Source organism: Pinus tabuliformis, chromosome 7, assembly GCF_031772625.1.
Source record: "Pinus tabuliformis cultivar Carrire ecotype Pingquan chromosome 7, CPIR1, whole genome shotgun sequence".
Lineage (NCBI taxonomy): Eukaryota > Viridiplantae > Streptophyta > Pinopsida > Pinales > Pinaceae > Pinus > Pinus tabuliformis.
Genome location: NC_142293.1, coordinates 1,860,305,108 through 1,860,325,931, shown reverse-complemented (window position 1 = coordinate 1,860,325,931; position 20,824 = coordinate 1,860,305,108). Strand labels below are relative to the sequence as shown.

Genomic DNA, 20,824 nt, shown 5'->3' with positions numbered 1-20,824 from the left:
ATAACAATCAAACATGAAGGATCGAGCTCTTGGGAACCTCATTGGACATTGAAGGAAAGGAGGAAGTCATCTAGGACAAGGCTCATCATACATCAAGTCAAAAAGGAAACATCTGCCAGATGGGGATATGCAAGATCTTCAAGATTCTCTGATGGAATCATCATCAAAGGGATCACTAATCTACAGAGGAAGCAAGTGTTTCATCAAGAACTCCAACTTGTGGAATTCATGGGATGATGGTATGATGAAGCAAATCAAGGGATTGAAGAACTTTTCAATCAAGGAAGTTGTTGGAAGAAGCCTAGATGACCTAAAGGCAAAATGAGGTATGTATGCTTGTGTTTAATATTATAATGTCATGTTGTATGGTTGTAGGAAATTGTGAAAATGTATGAATCTTTACAAACAGAAATCCTACTGCAGTTACTGGTTTAGCATCTCCTGCTTGTTATTTCATTCAATAAGTTATTTAATTTATAAACAGTGATGAAAAACACTACTGCAGACTACACTGACATACAGATCATAAACTGAAACAATAGATGAAACAAACACACAAGGGACAACGTTATTGTTGGACAACATGTCCCTGGAAAAACCCAATGCGGGAAACTGGTGCACCAGATAGAGGGTTTGTATTATTAAGCAAGCAGAATCTGAGTACAACAGGTTGCCTCTCACACCGGCTAACCTTTCAAAGAAATCTCGGCAACAAGAAATATATACGAGGGTTTACCTCGTTCCTCAAGTCACGGCTGATCCAATGAGCAATCTAGCTCCTCCCAACAGATACTGCGAAGTCCCTACGTAATCATTGCGTGGGCCAGCGTCTTGCCTTCAGAAGATTGTGTCACCCCTTCTGCTGGATCGATTTGCTAGAGGAAGACTGTTGTTCAACTTTCCTAGCTCTGAACCTCACTTCTCCAACAAAATCTCGGACTTCTAACGAATAATCTGCACTGTCGCTGCAAGAAACCCTCCTGGCCTGCGTCAGCTCTACATGAGCCCCTCTTGGGCTGCGTAGGCCTCTGCGCTGCTTCTCTGATGCTACTACTGCCTCTCTGCCACATACTCTTTGGCTCGGAACTCCTTTCCGATCCAAATCTCTGCTTCTGCCCCTCTCACTGCAACTCAGATCACTAGTTCGATTTTCTCAGCAAACCACGCCCCAGAAAAATCGAACTGACTAATCAACTTGGTGTTTCTCCAACTGACCCTCAAGCCTCCTCTTATACTTTTCTTGTTCATGAATCAATGGTCGAGATTAAGTCCCTAATCAACAGCTAAGATTAAAATAGACTTGATCCTCGTCTCTTAGAAGCATCTCACCCATATTTTTATTAATACCCATTAATATTTTTATTTTCCTAAGGTTAGACGTAGGAACCCCATTAAAAATATTAATTATTTTAATAACTCACAATCCGGGTGGAATTTCTCCAAACGATTTCTGAGTTTTGGAGATATCATGTGTTCTAGCCCCTCCACAAAATTTCGAAGCTAGAGCACATTCGATGCTACCCAAAATCAACACTCCCTCTCTAGCAATACTTCAGCAAAAGTATCACACTGATCCACGACATCAGTCCTTTGTGTTGTTGATGCTTGGCCTGATACCCTTCATCCACTGCACTGTTGCAACATGTATTGCTGCCCATGACACTGCCACTGCCACTGCTACATCTGTACTACAACTCCCTCTCAATATGTTGCATCATGTTGCCCATAGCATTGCCAGTGCTAACTGTTGCACTGCAACTCAATTGCTGAGATGTAAGCAACTAAATAGCCACCCAAAGCTGACATGTTGGTCAATCTGGATACCCCATGATGCTGAAGGTACCTCTGTTGCTAATCTTTGCTAACCTTCTAATGCTTCTGCGCTGTTGTTGCATCTGCTTTGTCCCTCCTACACTGATCAACACTCTACTTCGTTGCTTTAGGCTTTGGCACTCTAGCTCTGCCACTGTTGCTCGATCATCCCTCGCACCAACTGACTCCCGTCATTCTACTACTGTCATTAAGGGCTCTCGTAGCCGTATGTGATCCAAGAGTTTGGGTACCTCAAGGATCTTGCCCCTGTGTAGTCCTCCCTACTACAACGCAATATCGCCCCACCTCTTCTCTAGAGGTGCATAAGCACTCATGGCGCAATCCTCGTCATCGTCCTCCTTGTTTTCTTTCGTTGCAACAGCCTTAGAGTCAGACTTCTCTTCCTTGCCCTTCTTTTGAGGGCACTGAGTGGCAAAATGTCCCAGTTCCCCACATCTAAAGCATCTAACTTTGGTTATGTCTTTCTTTTTCCTCTTTTGTTTCCCTGGTTGTCCCGTTGATGCGAGAGTTGCAATGTCTTCTTCCTCCTTCTTGATTCTGACTCCTTTGTCGCTACTTCCTGCCTTGGTTAACTGTCTGATCTCTTCCTGTGGAAGCGCTGCCCACATCTCCTCCCAACTAGGGAGAGAAGCCCTACCCAAGATGCTCTAGACAAAGGTCTTCCAGTCTTCAGAGACTACATTCAAGGCAGTCCTGGTCATGAACTCAAGATCTGGTGTAGACCCCACGGAAGTTAGCTAGTCTCAAATCCCTTGCAACCTGAGAAGGAAGGGATCGATTTCTTCCCCCTTCTGCATCTGATATTGTCTCAGTTGATTCTCAAGCAACATCTTCCGTTGAACGGAAGTTCCCCCGTACAAGGTGGTCAAGGCCTCCCACATTTCCCTTGATGTGTCATTTTCAACAATATGTGGGACCACATGATCCTAGACCCTGTCCAAAATCACACACTTCACCTTTGCTTGAGCCTCGTATTTCTTGGGAGGATCAGCATCGACCGGAACAACAACCACCTTCAAGGCATAATCCTTGATGCGATTCTTGTCCAAGACTGCTAGGATCCTGGCCTTCCAAATGACAAAGTTGGATGCTCCATCCAATCTATCTTGATCCCTCAGTTCATTAACTGCCATCTCTGCTCAAATGGATGTCGAACTGGTTCTCTTCTCCCTCTTTCGCTGTTGTCTCAGCAAAACTCGGATCTGGATTTCTTTGGCGCTAGAAATCCTCTAAGGAACAAGCTCCCTCTGAATTTCGATTTCCTTCACAAAAATCCTCTCGCCAAATAATGCCGAATCACCTCTCTTCGATCCTCCTTTGTTGCTGCTCAGCAACCCGAATCTAGACTTCCTTGGAAAGAAATTTGTTAAGGCAGTGACTTCCCTCTGCCTTGGTTCAACCTCCTCAGACATTGTTCTGCACCAGCAGCAACAGCGTCCCACCAGCTCCTCAAATCTGATTTTCACTGCTCCCTCTACCCCAGCAACTGAAGAATCTGAGCTCCTCAGGCTCTGCGCAGTCACTGCATGAGGTAGATCAGCTCCTCCTTGCCACTGCGTCACTCCTTCCTAGTCCAGAAAGATGACATGGCTCTGCGTAAGCCTGATTTGCCCCTCTGCTTCTGTGCTGGCCTAGATAGCTGACGCAGTTACTACATGGGCTCCTCCCAGTTACTGTGTCACCCTCACCTGGCTCAGAATGCTGACACAGGCACTGTGTGAGCCTCTGCATCACTTCTTTTGCATTGCGTCACTCTCCCTCTGCGTCTTTGGTTCTGGAACAACGCTGTCACTCAGGACAGCTACCTCTCTGCAGCAAATTTGTTGGATCTCCTGGCTAATGGCTTCAGTATCCTATGACCTGCAATGCTCTGATACCATGTGAAAAATTATGAATCTTTACAAACATAAATCCTACTGCAGTCACTAATTTAGCATCTCCTACTTGTTATTTCATTCAACAAGTTATTTAATTTATAAACAATGATGAAAAACACTATTGCAAACTACACTAACATACAAAGCATAAACTGAAACAATAGATGAGACAAACACACAAGGGAAACCGTTATTTTTGGACAACACATCCCCGGAAAAACCCAATGTGAGAAAATCGGTGCAGCAGATAGAGGGTTTGTATTATTAAGCAAGCAAAATCTGAGTACAACAGGTTGCCTCTCACACCAACTAACCTTTTAGAGAAATCTCAGCAACAAGAAATACATACGAGGGTTTACCTTGTTCCTCAAGTCACAGCTGATCCAATGAGCAATCTAGCTCCTCCAGACAGATACTGTGAAGTCCCTATGCAATCACTGTGTGGGCCAGCATCTTGCCTTTAGAAGACTGCATCACCCCTTCTGTTGGATCTATTTGCTGGAGGAAGACTGTTGTTCAGCTTTCCTAGCTCTGAACCTCACTTCTCCAACAAAATCTTGGACTTCTGACGAATACTCTACACTGCCACTGCAAGAAACCCTCCTGGCCTGCAACAGCTCTACATGAGCCCCTCCTGGGCTGCGTAGGCCTCTGCGTTGCCTCTCTGATTCTATTGTTGCCTATCTACCACGTACTCTTTGGCTTGGAACTCCTTTCCGATCCAAACCTTTGCTTCTGCCCCTCTCACTACAACTCAGATCATTGGTTCAATTTTCTCAACAAACCACGCCCCAGAAAAAACGTATTAACTGATCAACTTGGTGTTTCTCCAAATGACACTCAAGCCTCCTCTTATACTTTTCTTGTTGATGAATCAATGGTCCAGATTAAGTCCCTAATCAACGACTAAGATAAAAACAGACTTAATCCTCGTCTCTTAGAAGCTTCTCACCCATATTTTTATTAATACCCATTAATATTTTTATTTTCCTAAGTTTAGACTTAGGAACCCCATTAAAAATATTAATTATTTTAATAACGCACAATCCGGGTGGAATTTCTCCAAACGATTTCTGGGTTTTGGAGATCCCATGTGTTCTAGCCCCTCCACAAAATTTCGGAGCTAGAGCACATTCGATGCTACCCAAAATCAACAGTAACATGGATCATTACTTCTATCTTAAGAAGCATGATCAAGAGAAAAAGGATCTCCTCCTCTGAAAGGATGCAGGAAAGCATAAGTCGCACTAGATGAAATCAACATAATATGTCATCATATGAAGTATGAGGTGGTTGACTACAATTAAGAAACTCTGATTGAAAGCTCCTGAGAATGGAATGTTTGAGGAAGTAAAAGAGATCGTGAGATATGCAACCATGATAAAGGCAATCAACATCCAAAAGACCAAGAATATTTGACTAGGAAATCTCCCGGAAAGATATGAAGACTCTGATGGAAGTCTAGAAAAGATGGAGACCCTTGATAATGGATATCTTTTGGAGGTGTGTCAACATGTATACAGGATGTTGATACCTACAGGAAGATGTCATAATGAAGAGCCATCTCGTAAGGTACTATTTGATTTAATGTTATGTTTTGATTTCTTGAATAATATTTGGATGAGTTCATGCAAGGCTACTAGAACAAGAGTTGTAAGTACAAGTACAACTAGCATTCATGTGGTGGATGGAAATTCATGAAGGAAACATGATGATGAAGAAGTAGCCATATGACGAAGGTTCCAAATATGTATCAAAAAGGCCACTTTCCATGAAGAAAGGAATGACATGACGAACCAAGAAAAGTGATGGATGGATAATGCCCTACAAGGAAGAAGCTCGACTTGAATTTCATGACATCAAGGAAAGAAATGATCAAGCAACTGAAGGACCCACGAAGAAGAAGTTGTTGATGCAAAGGAGAGTCCCTAATTAAGAGGGAGCTTTAACAAGTCCCTAATTGAGAGGGAGCTTGGGAAAGTTCCTATTCAGAGGGAACTTGGGTACATTCCTTTATACGAATGGGCATATCTTCCCTAGTTGAGAGGGAGAGATAGACACAACATTCTTGTCTTCACCTGGGAAGAAAGAATGGAAGGATTGGGAAATCATCTGGCATTCGATGCTCTTTGAGGATGTGTATGGCATCCAAGATAAGGGTAGGCAAAAGGATCAATATTCTTTGAGGATTGGGAACCCAAGATAAGAATAGTCCTAGAAGGTCATACTCAGTGAACACCCGGTGGGTATGTACCTTCAGAGACAATGATGAAGGTGTCTATAGTCATTGGTCTCGCCAACATTGTGCTCTGATCTGATGAGAGATAGAGTTGTCAATCAAGGTGTTAAAATTGGAAACTAGGGCCAAACTCCATGTGGGTCTATTTATTTATGTCAGCTAATATTTTTCTTGGATTCCTCTCGTCAAGAGGTATAGGATTGATCTAAATATCATCCGATTCCGACAAGTATTCATTGAAATATGAATTTATTTGTGTTATGTGACAATTCATCAAGGTCGACCACCAACCAAATTACCCCTATCTATCCTCATTGTTGCACTATAAATAGAAGAGGTTTTCATTTGAGACACACACTCACACCTCTTGTGATCTCTTCCTCTCCACTGTTTTGGGTTTTAGTGGAAGGGGAAGTCCCCAAGAGAATACGTTGTCCTGAGAAGAGATATGCCATGCCCTAAACCGCAATTCTGAAAGAGACTAGGATGCAGTCAAACGAGGGACTAGAACACAGTAAAACGAGGTCTTATATGTTGGTTGAAATAGCCCTAAACGCTGAGATAAGGAAGCCCTACTTACAGTTAAGTAGAAGCCCAAACGTTGTCCTAAGAGGAGATGCCCGAGATGCTGTCAGGGGAAAGAAGGCTCTACGCAGCCCTAAAGAAGATGCCCTAGCTCCTAATGCTGGCATGGAGATGAAGGCCTATCACAGTTATGAAGATAGGCTTCTAGCGCTGTCTTAATAAAGCCTCCTAACGTTCATGGAGGAGGCTTCTATGCCCTAAATGCAAAGACTCAAAGAAGTTGTTCAAAAGTGACCTAAACTTTGTCCTAGAGGAATCATGGCTACAGATCAATAAAGGCCTAACATTGTCATGGTGATGACCCTATGGAGATGACCTTAACGCAGTCAACAAAAAGGCCTAACGCAGTCATGAATGAAGGCTCTTCGTTGTCATGGAGGACAACCCTAACGCAGAGTAAGGAGGGTCATACGCTGGAAATAAGAAGTCTCTTCCGCAGTCAAATAAGGGTTCTATGCAGCAAGAGGAGGATCCCTTCACGCTGTCCTAAAGGAGACCTTTATACACAGCAAGGAGAAGCCTATATACGCTGCCAATGGATGCTCCAAAAGGAGCCCTAGCTGTAGTCTCTCACACAGTTAGACCAGTCCTAATGTGAGGATATCACTTAGCCGCAGTCAAGGATGTATATACTCAACTAGGACAGGCCTTCTATACGCTACTCATACGCTGCCCTAAGTCACAGTAAGGAGGCCTAGAAAGGGCCCTAACGTTGTCTCAAATATTGCTATCATTGCAAAGGAAGCCTAGCAGCAGCAGTGTTAAAGACTGTTGTTCTAAAGCATGGGTTAGGTACGTTTGGAGAAGTTGTCTCTATATTAGAGGACTGAGGGAAAAGTTGTTTGTTTGGACCTGTTGAAGGAGTCTGCAACTATAGCCTAGCTGCTCTGCTAGGTTGTAAGCCATAGCAAGCAGCTAAGGCTGGTATGCATTGAGTGTAAATGGTTGCAGCATATTGGATGCAGTATGTTGGGTGCAGCATGATGATGAGGTGCAGCTCAATGATGGGAGCAACACAGTGATGAGAACAACTTAGTAATGGGAGCAGCCCAGTGATGAGAACATCTCAGTGATGGGTGCAGCACAGTGATGGGTGTAGCACTGTGATGGGTGCAGCATGGTGATAGAATCACCTTGGAGAATCAGTTGAAGCAATATGCCTTCACCTGAGTTCAGATCAGCTACCTCATGTGTTATCTTCTTAGTGAAGATCTCTGCTCTTATTTTAACAAGTCAAAATGTTGACTTCTGATGTATATGTACTATTTCTCTCTCTGCTTAACTATTGAAGAATATAAGAAGAATTGATCAAGGGTTTCCCCACATTAGGGTTTGTCCCTGGCTAGCGCCACATCTTGTGTCCTCTTGTCCTGGCTTGTTTTCTGCGATTTATGTTTATGTTCTATCTGTACTTTACTATCATGCTGATGTGATTGCTAATCTGAATGTTGTCATTGGGCTAATATGGAAAAATTGAAGTAAATTGCGCTAAGCATAGAACATACCTAAAATTAACACAAGGCCTTGCTATGGAAACAATGTTGGTTACTATGATGCTATACAAATGGGTTACCAATCCGATTCTTCTTATGAGAAATTCTTCAGCTTGAGAATGACCAAGTACCATTATGAACACCTCCCTAGTTAAGAGGGAGTGTTGAAGAAAGTGTAACTAGGTTTTCTCTTCATAATGACATGATCTTTGTAAATGATGAAATGAAAAAAATAAAATTATTTTTGTATGCCTTGCTACATGGGTTTCATGAGCAAGAGATTTATTTGGTAGTAGCTCCCATTGTGAGCCTTAGGATTTATTAATAAGTCAAAGCGTCAATGTCATGTATGAAGAAGATCTTCGTGAACCTATATCTAATGTATACAAGTCTATAAAAATGTCTAAAAGCCCTCCAAAGACAAGCACAATCCCTCTTGAAGAAGTCAGCCTCCAAACAAGATAAAAAGAAGTCATGTCGACTCATAAAAGAAGACAACAATTCATTGTCATGTTGGCTTAATATGTGGGTCGAACCACTATAAATACCCAGCTAGGATCTGCGCAAAAGAACAAGGTACAGAACTCAGATTCCTCTGTAATTCTCGGATGGGTACAAGGTCTGAAATCTGCATTACAGGAGGTTCAGGAATCTCGGATGCCTCTTCATGTTTCATGGGTAATTATAGTGAGTAATTACAGTCTTGGTGCAGGGAAGAACATTGTCACAATCTCGGTGGATATCACAGAAAACAGCTCAGACTTGTCTCCTAGCAGTCTCTACATACATGTGATGATAAAGATCTTTGTGTTCACAGACTCAGCCTATCAATACAGTGATCTCTGAAGCAGCCTTACAGTGTCGGCATTCTTGTGAAGAGGAGGATCTTAAAGTATCACTCTCTGTCTCGGCGTACATTTAAGATGCAACTATAATTTGCGCATAGAAGTAATCATAAAGACACAGTCATGAGCATGATGAAGATCTTGGTATATATACATATCTTAATATAAAGATCTCGGTGTTATGGCGAAAATCTCAATGGAGGAGCAGCAATGATCTCAGTGGAAGGACAGTAATGATCTCAATGAAGGTGCAACAATGGTGCAACTGCCATGACCTTTGTGGTGTAATAATGATGACCTCGGTGAAGCAGCAGTGATGATGATGATCTCAGCAGTGACAAAGAAGAGGATTGTTGTCTTGGTCTTGGAGTGGCTAAATAGGTCAAGGGTCATGGTCTTGGTATTTGTCAATTGGAATCTCTATAAGAAGAATTTGTGCGGGTTTTCCTCTCAAAGAGTGAGAGGTTTTGGCCCTAGAAGAAAGTAAACATCATGTGTCCTTGTCTCTTTTGTTTTTGGTAACTATTTGATGAACTAAGAAGACACACTCTAATAATAAGAGAAGATTGTGCTAATAAGAAAAAGTTAAAAATACCTCACAAATAGTTATCATGACTAGAAGAATCTCTTTAACTTCATTTGCCCTAGATTCTTCAACAGCTATATCTATGCAAAATTATAAGGATAGACTTTGTGGTCAAAAAGTCATGTTCAGACTCCAAAGAGAAATCTGAAGTACTTGAATGCCTTTGGGGAAGAATGCACCAGCTTCCTAGGTAGCTCACAGTCACTTTTTTACAAATGCTTCAAAGAAATTACCTTTTCCCACAAGAGATTCCCTCTTGACAATAACATCTCTACTTTTGTATTTTTGTAAAAGCCTTATTGGAAAATTCGTAAGTAATTTAATAATACCATTGTTATGACAACAGCATCAGCCTCACGGCCTTGAAAACTGTCCACGCTTGCAACCTGGATGCCTGCAGCTTCTGGTATTTGATCAAGCCGTTCACGCAAGAGCTGGACTTGAGCTATATAAGGGGACTGCACAGCAATGTCCATTGGCATCACTCCTGCATGAAATTTTTGAAATCATAGCATTTCAGAACATATGCATGGACAAAATAACCTTGCAAAATTATGCAGTTGCCTATATAGACAGTGACATGAATGGCATACAACTCTAAGCCACTAAACCTAGTATCTTAATCATTTAACTTTTTGCATTGGAAAAAATTTAAACCCACAGAAAACAATGTAATTGAAGCGGAGAAGAACCCATGTCTTAATAATTCAATGAAGTGGATTTTTTTTGTTAGAAATGCCGAAACGATATGCAAAAAGATGCTCACATCAATCTATAGGAGAAACAAAATGGTTATAACCAATGCATTGTGGCATTGCCTCAATGAGCTTTGAAATTTTTGTTTGCGAATCTGTATGTATGCATAACATCTTGTATGCCAATATATAAATCTGAACTGTTAGTTTTTCTTAAGGCTAAAACTAATCAAATGCCTATTGCCATATGCCTATATGATATATTGACAGAAGAAAACATCCACATTACAATACTAGTTGATCCTCGCTTTCACTTCCCAAACCCTGTATTTTCATTTCTCATGTTCTGAATAGACTCGGCAGTACTTACCAGCAAAAATAAGAGATTTCACATGCTGCACGACAATATCTGCTTCCCCTTCATTATAAAATGAGCCTGTGCCTGCAGGATCCAAATGTTCCTCGCAGCCAAGTGATAGACTACCATAAGGCATGCGTGTGTCCAACAAAAGAAGAGGGCACTGAGTTATCCACGTAGCCTGCACAATGAAGCTATTTTATAAGATACAATTAACTATGAACCTTAAGATCTATTGTAAGAATATTGCTAAAGGTTAGATACCACTGAATAAAAAGTCTGAGAAATATAGATTAACACCCTAAAAACAGGCCCACGGGGTGTAGAACAGTCAAGAGTGTACTGTTGAGGCACTCTTTGTGTGAAGGACTCTTTGTGTGAAGGTTGCCGAGAAGGTTAAAAAAAACACCCTAAAAACAGAGTTGATGTTAAAAAACTTCATACATGCACAAGAGATGTGAAATATGAACTTTATTATCAAATGGAGTCATTGGATATAATGGAGAGGATCCCCTTTTATCTCCATAACTTGGTATTTGTGCTACCTAATTGCCCTAACCATTTTATCAATTAATAACTTATCCACAACTTACCAGTTATCCTTAACTATTCTTTATTATAGTCCCTTATCAATTATACGACCTTATTACATTTCTACGTACTAATATATAACTTATCCACAACTTATCAGATATCACTAACTATTCTTTATTATAGTCACTTATTAATTATATGACCTTATTACGTTTCTGCTTACCAAAGTTGTTAGACTCAGAGTTGGCAAAGACTCAACTGGTCCGTCAGCACTTAGCAAAGACTCAACAAATACGAAAAAATATATATATATAGAATTTTTTTTACACAAAAAACCATGTTACCCAACTGGTCCTGGAACTCAGCGCTTTGCAAAGACTCAACAAATACGAAAAAAAAATATAGAAATTTTTAACACAAAAAACTATGTTACTTGATCTGTCAGCCCCAATAACTATGTTACCGGATCTGTCAGCCCCAATGGTGGATCCACGGATCGAATTCGGATTCGGATCCACCTAGATCTGCCCAGCGTCTGTCCGTGTCTAAAACTGTTCGATTTCAGCACAAAATTCCAAGTCAGCGTACGAATCACGTGATAATGGAAAAACTAGTGTAGCTAATAATTGACAAGAGAGTTGGCGGAGATAGCTCATTAATTTTTTCTTTGGTCGACCATATTATAAATTTTAATACAAAATTATAAGCTACAGCCGTTTGGATATTCTAATTAAGTTTTATTTTTATGCAAAATTATAAGCTACCGCGGTTTGGATATTCTAATTAAGTTTTATTTTTATTCAAGGTGTAGAAAAGTGAGTTTTATAAAGTAAATTCCATAAAGGTTATTTAATTTAAATATAAAATAACTTCAAATCATTTATTTTAAATATAATAGTTTATGTTTATTTAATTTAAATATGAAGTAATTTTAATGGTCGTTTAATTTAAATATTAAGTAATTTTAATGGTCTTTTAATTTAAATATAATAATAGTAATTAGTGTTTGAATATTATGATAGATTAATTTTAATATTATTAAATTTCTAGATTCAGGGTTTTTGATCCATGATGAATTAAGAAAAGTCTTTCAGTAGAAATCACTAAGAAAACTCATACGAAACAATATCTTCATGCTAATTCTCATCATTTCCCAGCGCAAAAGCTTGGTGTTCTCAACACCTTAGCGACTAGAGCTGTAAGAGTTTCTGATGACAACCATCTCAATGAAGAGAAAGCACACCTCCTAAGTGTTTTCTTTAAATGGGTATAGTAGACACCAATGTACTAAGGCTTTCCTCAGCGCTGAAAAAAGTCCTAGGGCTAAGAAAGATATCAAGGATCGATTTTTTGGTGTTTATCTTCCTTTTATCCAAGGGACCACTGACAAGATTGCGAAGATCCTAAGTAAGCATAAGGTGGCTTCAACCTTTAGGTTTTAAATACCATCCGGAGCTCCCTTAGATCTGTAAAAGACCCAGTGCACCCCAAGAATATGAAGGGTGTTTGCGTTATCCCATGCTTTTGGGGGACTCCCTACATTGGTGAGACTAGTCGCTTGATTAATCAAAGGATTTGTGAGCATGTCGCTGACATCAAACATTGTAAGATTCGCTCCTCTGCTTTGGCAGAGCATGCAGATAAATCTAACCATCACACCTGCATCGAGGAGGCCCAGGTCGTTGCTAGGGTTAGTCATTTCTATCATCGCAAATTGAAAGAGGCCCTGGAAATCGAAAAAAGACCCAATAATTTGAATAGAGACAATGGTTGGATTATTAGTAAAAGTTGGCTCCCTGTCTTGTCCTCCTAGTCTTTTAGGTTTCTTTTTTGGTTTATTTTGTTTGTTTACTTATCTATGTAGATATTGGTGTCATTTTTATAGTATTTGTTGTTGGTTTATTCTTCATTAGAGTTTATATTCTTGATCCTTCGTGTTTTCTTAAGTATTTTATCATCCTATTCTTTCTGAACTCCTTTTAGTATTTTTGTTATTTATTTAATAGGGCCTCAGCCCTGTATTTTATTGTTGACCCTGTTTTATTTATTGATTACTTTTTTATTATTGGTTACTTTTCTTTGAGTATATATATATATATATATACTTGTGTGTATTTTTTTTCCATTAATTATTTTTATTTTAGTTTATTTTATTTCCCTCAATCATTTTAATTTATTATATGATCTTGTCTTAATTAGGGCCTTGACTACTAATTTTTTACTTGCCTCCTTGTTTTGTATTCTTGTTAGTTATATTATTTGATTATTTCTCATTCATAGAATTTTTTAATAATATTTTATCTTAATAAATTAATTTAAATATTATTTTTCAAAAACTATCCGTTTAATATAGTCGTTACTTAATAATATTTGTTTTTAATAATTTAATATCATAATTTAAATATTATTGACTTTGATTTTTTTAATTATATTTTTTTATTATTTCCCATTAATATAATTTTTTAATAATATGTGATTTTAATAAATTAATTTAAATATTATTTTTCAAAAACTAGCCTAATTGTTACTAAAAAAATTTGTTTTTAATAAATTAATATCATAATTTAAACATTATTGACTTTGATTTTTTGTTTCTTGTTAGTTATATTTTTCGATTATTTCCCATTAATAGAAAAAGTAAAAATAAAAAAATAATATATATATATATATATATAATTTTTATAAATTAATTTAAATATATTTTTCAAAAACTAGTGGTTTAATATAGCCGTTACTTAATAATATTTGTTTTTAATAAATTAATATCATACTTTAAATATTATTTTTCAAAAATAGTTGTTACTTGGAATTATGGTCTCTACATTGCTCTTTATTTAAGCCGTTGTCATGGCCCTGCCTTTTCATCTGGTCCTAATAATAAACCACACTAGTTGGTTAGAAACGCGTCGGCCAAAAATTTCTCTTATGTGATTTCTACCGAAAAACTTTTCTTAATTATTAAATTAATAATTATTTTCAAGTATTATATAGAAATTTTATATTTAAAGATTTAAATAGAAGTTATTCATCTAATAAATATTTCTATAAGTATCATATATAAAGACTATATATTTAAAAATTAATATATGTTTTTATTTTATTTTCATATAAATTTAATTTTTAAAAATTATAAAATATTTTATATTGTTTGTACTCGCCGTATCCGGATCCTGGATTTTCAAAACATTGACGAATCTATATCCGAATTTGAATCCGTATCCGAATCCTGGTAACTTAGACAAAAAATATATTAATGACATTTTCAATTCATATAAGTTATAAAACAACAGCGAATGCACAAATTCATAAAATCATCTCATAAAACATGATCATACAACATTTGACACTAAATATTTGTATGCAAAACAATAAACTATTACTTGATACATGCATGGCTCTATCAAGAGAGGGATCAAAAGGGTAAGATTGGTGAAGAAAAACAGAAGAGAAGGTGCAACTATGTCGATATTAGGGATTGTGTAACATCCCCAATTTTATTTTCCGCATTAGAGACAATTTTAGAAAAAGGGAGACATTTTCGGCATCGGCACTTAGGCGGAAAAAGGAAATTATTGCTTTAGTGGAGAGTGGGGGCTACAAGGAGGGAAAATTTGAGCCAAGAGGCAATTCGCACTAGTGCGAAGAGAGAGAAAGAGAGAAAGGGGTGTGAATTAGTGGAAGGTGGGGACCACCAAGAGAGAGAGGGCCAACAATTATAAATAGAGCTTGGAGGCCTTCATTTGGTATCTGTTGTTCATTTGATAATTCAACAATTAGTTCATTTGAGTCGCTTAACCAAGACAACCCGTGATGTTCAGCACAAAGAATTTCCAAGTGGGAATTCCACCCTCATTTCAGAGAACTTCAAGTGTCTCCCTAGTGAGGCAATTTGGGGAGTCCAATTCAAGAATTCCATAGAGCTTTATTGCAAGTATTCAATCTATTTTGCACACTCCTTGGGCGCAGAGGCAGTTTGAGTTGCTAATTGAAGGATCAACTATTGTGGGTTGGAGTTCTGGCTATTTTGCAGGTGGTTATCTCTATTGATGTCGGTGATTTTATAATGGTTTGCAAAGCTGAGATCAACATTATTTTGTGGGCTAAATTTGTTAATTATGGCAGTGTGCAAAGTTTCTTGGACAACCTACGCAGGCATTGCGAGAGAGTTGATTCATGGAGCAAGGGGTTGGAAAAAGGTTGGGATTCTAAAGTTGAATTTGTAGGAGAGCGTGAGGAAATTTCCAGTGGTGGATTTGGGCCTAATTCAACAATATTAGAACTGTGGGGCATTTTTTGGCCAAATTGGGTAATTCACACTTGTTGGAGGTCATCAGGGGTCAATGGATTCAGCCAAAACCCTTCATAGGTTTTTGTGGGTTTATTGGGAGGAGTCCCCAGCTAATTTTACTGAATTTTCTGAGCAGATTTGAGGGTCGAAATCTCAGCTCCATTCCACCAGCACCAACAATATTTCCAAAGCAGAGCGCAGTTATTAGGGGCAAGTCATTCTACCACTTGGGTCAATGTATTTTTGGGTTTTGTTGGGCATCTAGTGAAGAGGCCACCACAGAGTTTCAATTCATTCTGAGCATTGTTCATGGAAAATATTCCAGTGCCATTCAGCAGCGAACAACATCGTTTTCTGGGCAAGGCGCAGGTTTTGGTGGAAAACCTCTCTAGCACTTGAGTATTGTACTCTCACCTGGGTTTTGCATAACTTGTAGTAGCAAGCCCGGGATCTATCTTTCTTATCATATGAAGTACTCAGTTATCCACATTAATAAAATGGTTCAGTTATTTGCCCTATTTATTGTGTTTTATTGACTGATGCATGTGTAGTAAAATTTATTTGCTATAACCTAGTTCATGTGTATATTATTCGCTGTAAATTTCATTTCGAAATATTACAGTGGTATCAGAGCATGATCTTAGCCAGCAATGGGGAAACCAGCAAAATCAGAGGTGTAGGCATGCATGCACAGTGATGGATGAAAGTATGGACATTCCAATGACACAAGAATGATGGAGTACAGAGAGGCTCAAGGGGGAAATCAACAGAAATAATGAGAAACTAAAAGAATTAAAAACAATGTGGGCTTAGCGGTGTAGCAGTAAGTGGATAAACCCGAACCATTTTGATTTTTATGACACAGACCTTAGAGATAAGCATGCCACGGTGGTGATGTTGAGAAATCTAGGACAGACAGTTAGGGTGTTTATTTAAATTGATTTCTCTTTTATCCTTCACATTTTCTTGTGATTTATATTAGGATATTTTCATCACTATTTAGGTTTGTTTATCATCAATATAAATGCCAATAAGAAGATCACAGTGGAATCACAAGAACACTAGATGTAGGTTGCTAGCTAGGGCCAAAACCTCTCCTAGAGAGGAAAACCCACAAAATCTCTTCTTATAGAATTTGTTCAACAGAGACTTCCAAGACCATGACCTTGACCAAAGACCAAACCTTCAAAGTGGTGAGTGAGCCAGAACCCAAATCAATTCTCTGCAAAACGATGACTAAAGAAACCCCAGTTTGTCCAACAGATCCACATGTGTGAGCAGCGCAAACACAGATTTCCCTTCTTCGCTTGCCTCTACAGAATTTTTTCTTCCTTCCTTAAACTTTGTTGGATCTGATCTCTTCTTCTCTTCCTATAGATCAGAAGGACCTCACTTGTTGCGTGTCTCTCAATAAGGATAGCGAGTTCCTTTTATAGGATTTTAAGGAGGTGGATTAAGCCTCTCTAGGCTAACATGAAGAAGGTTGGCCGACCCATCACTTTGAGGCTTCTAGACATGACTTTTTACATTAAACATCTTTTCTTTCTCGACACATAGACATGACTTTTTACATTAAATATCTTTTCTTTCTTGACACATGGGCCCTCCAAGGGCTAGTACATCATGATCTTAACCTTTTGACTTGTCAACAAGACCCCGAGAGCACTCAATGGGTGCTTTGACCTAGGACCACAACATGATGGGCAAGAAACCCATTTTAATCATATATTTTTTCTTTTTACAAATAAAATTTATTTTCTTTTCTTTTGACAAGTACATCAATAATTACATCAAATCATGATTCAAGAACAATTATGAAGATCGACACTAGTTACATTTCAACACTCCCTCTTATCTAGGGAAGTATTCATAATTGACCATAGGTACAAGGACAATACTTCCATTGAATTACTCTCATAAGAAGAGTTGGATCGGTAAGCCATCTTAAGCATCAACATTATGATCGATATACAACCAGCGTTGTCAACATAGCAAAGCCTTGACTAACATGCTCTATCTCTCAATAGACAAGAGCACAATGTTGGGAGGTTTTACTTGGGACACCACACTACCTCTTAAGGCACATACCCCATCCGGATGTTTCTAAGGTATGTCCTTCTAGGACCATTTTTGTCCTGGATTTACACATCCTCAAGGAATTTCCTCTTCGACTATTCTTACCTATTGAATGCCCTACCTCATCCTCAAAGAGTATCAGTCACCAAACTACTTCCTATCTCGAATTCCAGATCCTCAAGGAGTATATGTCTCAGATGCTTACCCAATGCTCAGAACGCCATTCTCTCCTCATGGTCTTCACTAAGAATTATAGTTGTTAGCCCTGGTCTAGTGCATGACACATGAAGTAGAGAACTATATCTGTCACTCCCTCTCAACCAGGTAGTAGCTCCCTCTCAACTAGGGAGAAGTGTCAATCGTCAGCTACCATAGTAGGCTCTCAGGACTCTATTGTCATCATCACACGTGCAAACTTTCTTTGAACCTCACAAGGTCCTTTATATACAGTGTCACCAGGTTATAAACCTCAACTTCTTTATCATAGAGCTTGTCTTCTTCATAACTTCTTTGTAGGGCATAGGCCATCTTCTATATCACTTTCCTTCAACAAACAATAGTGTTGAACCAATAGTTATGTCATCCTTTTTCTGCCTCAGGAAGTGATCTTTTAGTCCACATCTGGTTAACCTTCATACAGCTACCTCTTTCAAGTCATGCTTCTTTCAGGATCTTCCATCCAATCACATGAGTGCTAGTTGTAGGTGACTTTCGACAACCCTCTTTCGATAGCCGTGTTTCAACTCAACCAGATGAGTTCAAAAATCAAAATGAACATCAAATTAAAGTTACCTCGATATGATGGCCTTTTGTTATGTCATCATCTTCATCACTTGCATATTCACGAGCTAATCATTATCGAGCTCGAACATGGATTCCTCTTATCAAGACATGATCATCAAACTATTTGCAACCTGTTATCATATCAGATATTATGATGTACATCAGCTCCTTGGACTAAGTTGTTGGCATTATGACTAATGTGTTGTATTTGATGGCAACCTACTTGATAAAGATATCAACATTATGGAAGCAAGATGATTATACAGGCTGGTACAAATGTGACAGAGAGAATGGACAAAGGAATATCAGTTCAGAGACAAAGGGATGATAAAGGTGAAGTTTAGGGAAATATACGTGAGTTCTGTGAAGAAAAGCCGCGTACATACGCGGGTATGGTGAAGAAAAGTCGTGTACAGTTTCCAAACCATGGTATTGTCAATACCAAGGGTCTTTACCATGGTATTGGCCCATAGTAATGAGCGCGACAACGGATATTTGATCCCGTCAAAGAATACCATCGGCATTACTAAGGGATTGGCCTAAGGTATTGGTTAAGGCCTACGCTATATAAGGAGATGGAGATCAAAGTGTTACCTATGCAAGTTATGGGTTATTGATGAACGATTTGCTCTGAAACTGGTAAGCACCAAGGAGCTTGAAGGAGGTTCAGATTTGATAGATCTGAAAGCATTGTAGTGACTAATGGACATGCTTGTTTGATCTTTTATGATTATAACTAGCAATGATAGATCTGTGATGATAATGATACTCTGATATGAACATGTGACAGTAAGGGTTGCGAAGAATGTTTTGTGGTTGTAGCAAAGATATGACTCAGTAATTATAGATTTGTACATTGGTGTATCATTGATAAGTCGCGTACATACGCAGATCTTCCTTTGGGTAGTCGCGTACATACGGAGATCTTCCTCTAGGTAGTTGCATATATATTCTGCAATATGGACAGATCTATACACTTGTGTGGTGAATGATAAGCGCGTACATACGCAGATATTCTTTATAAGAATCACGTACATCTGCTAGGGTTTTGCAGTATGAGTTGTTAACGATGTATAATCATTTCAGTTATGTTTGTTGTTGTCTGTCGATATGTCTCTCATGATAATCTATGTTTGTCAACTCTAGTTGGGTTCAATTGTTTATGAAATGATATGTTGACTGTTGATGATTTTCTTGTATTGTGATCTGTATTTGGTTCAGTAATCTGTGATGGGTTCAGCATGTGATTCAGTTTTTTATTCAGTGTGACAGTGATTCAGATTCAGGTAGCAGTGTTTTATGATCTATACGCGGGTATTCTTCAAGAGAAACACATACACACGCAAGTATGATTAAGAACAGTGGTGTATACAATTTGATGCATGCTTGATCAGGGTTTGCAGTGGCAGCAGTTGGTTTCTGTGATGGGTAACAGTGTTTGGCTTGGTATATTGATAAGTGGCTATGCATTGGTATGATTTGTTTTGATCTAGTTCGATCTAGATACATTGGTTACATTAGTAGATTTGATGATTCAGTATTTGACTAATTGATTTCAAAATTGTTGGGAGTGGATCCAGTTTGAAACATTCTGAAAAGTGATCCACAAAGAGTTGAGGATAGCAATCTTTAGAAAGGGGGTTGTAGCTCCCTTCTAGTAGGAGATGGAAAACGAGAGAAGGTTGTAGCCTTCTGCAGGTAGGAGCCCGCGCACTAGTTAAAATCTGCGCCAATACAGATTGTAAGAAGATAATTTTTTTAATAAAAGAAGAAGACAGAGACGACAGCAGTGGTGGTTTTTTCCCACATTGGGTTTCCACCTAAAAAATCTTCGCGTTCATATGGTTGTGTGTGTTAATGTTCTATTTGCTTCTTAACTACTCATAATTACTGTTTAATTGATGAATAATGGAATAATAATGCACTGATTAATACTACACAGGTGATCAGATAAGTTATCTGAATATACGCGAATTTCTGTAGAAATAGTTGTGCACATACACTAGTTCCCTTTACAACAGTCGCGTATAAAAATCAGAATAAGAAATTGAAATTGAAGTGAGTAAAATATTGATTCACCACCCCCCCCCAGTATTTTTCCTAACATAAGTACCAAGACAACAACCCAATGGTGTCATCATATCCTTCTTCTCCATATAGCAGGATCGTGTAGAGCATATCATGTCTTCATCAACTTCATGGTCTTTAATTTTTCATCAAAGTCCTTAGCGGAACATATTTCAACCAGTGATCTAGCCCTACTCCTCATTTCTAGGATGAGGTCTATCATGTTGCCACTGAACCAGCAAGCTTACCTGCTCCAAAAATAGTGATATCATCATAGTCATTCTTCCCAGGGTGAAGAACTCATTTCATGTCATCACAAAGGAGGATCCATAAATGATCATTATTATCGGTTTGCAGCAAAATCTTTCTATTAGCTAGCTGACTGCTATATCATGAATTCTTTTGTATGTTGTCATTAACTCTTCCAGGCATTCATAGTTGTACAATTATATCATGCATCTATCAGAGTGCCCAAGAATCCAAGGGTCCTTACAATTCCCTCCTTCCATCACGCTTGCCAAAAACAGAGGATTTGCCCATCCTTCTTTCTTTAATTCGTGTACTT

The 20,824-nt window shown here is 38.5% G+C and overlaps 1 protein-coding gene across 1 annotated transcript in view; it reads right to left on the bottom strand.

Moving 5' to 3' along the window:
• Window positions 1–20,824, bottom strand: part of LOC149255880 (P-loop containing nucleoside triphosphate hydrolases superfamily protein) — a 145,152-nt gene that overhangs the window by 33,683 nt on the left and 90,645 nt on the right. Inside the window, exons 5-6 of the mRNA XM_089460586.1 lie at window positions 10,524–10,692; window positions 9,788–9,945 (exon numbers count right to left, since the gene is read on the bottom strand). Of these exons, the coding sequence (XP_089316712.1) occupies window positions 9,788–9,945; window positions 10,524–10,692 (327 nt within the window). The remainder of the gene's footprint in view (window positions 1–9,787; window positions 9,946–10,523; window positions 10,693–20,824) is intronic.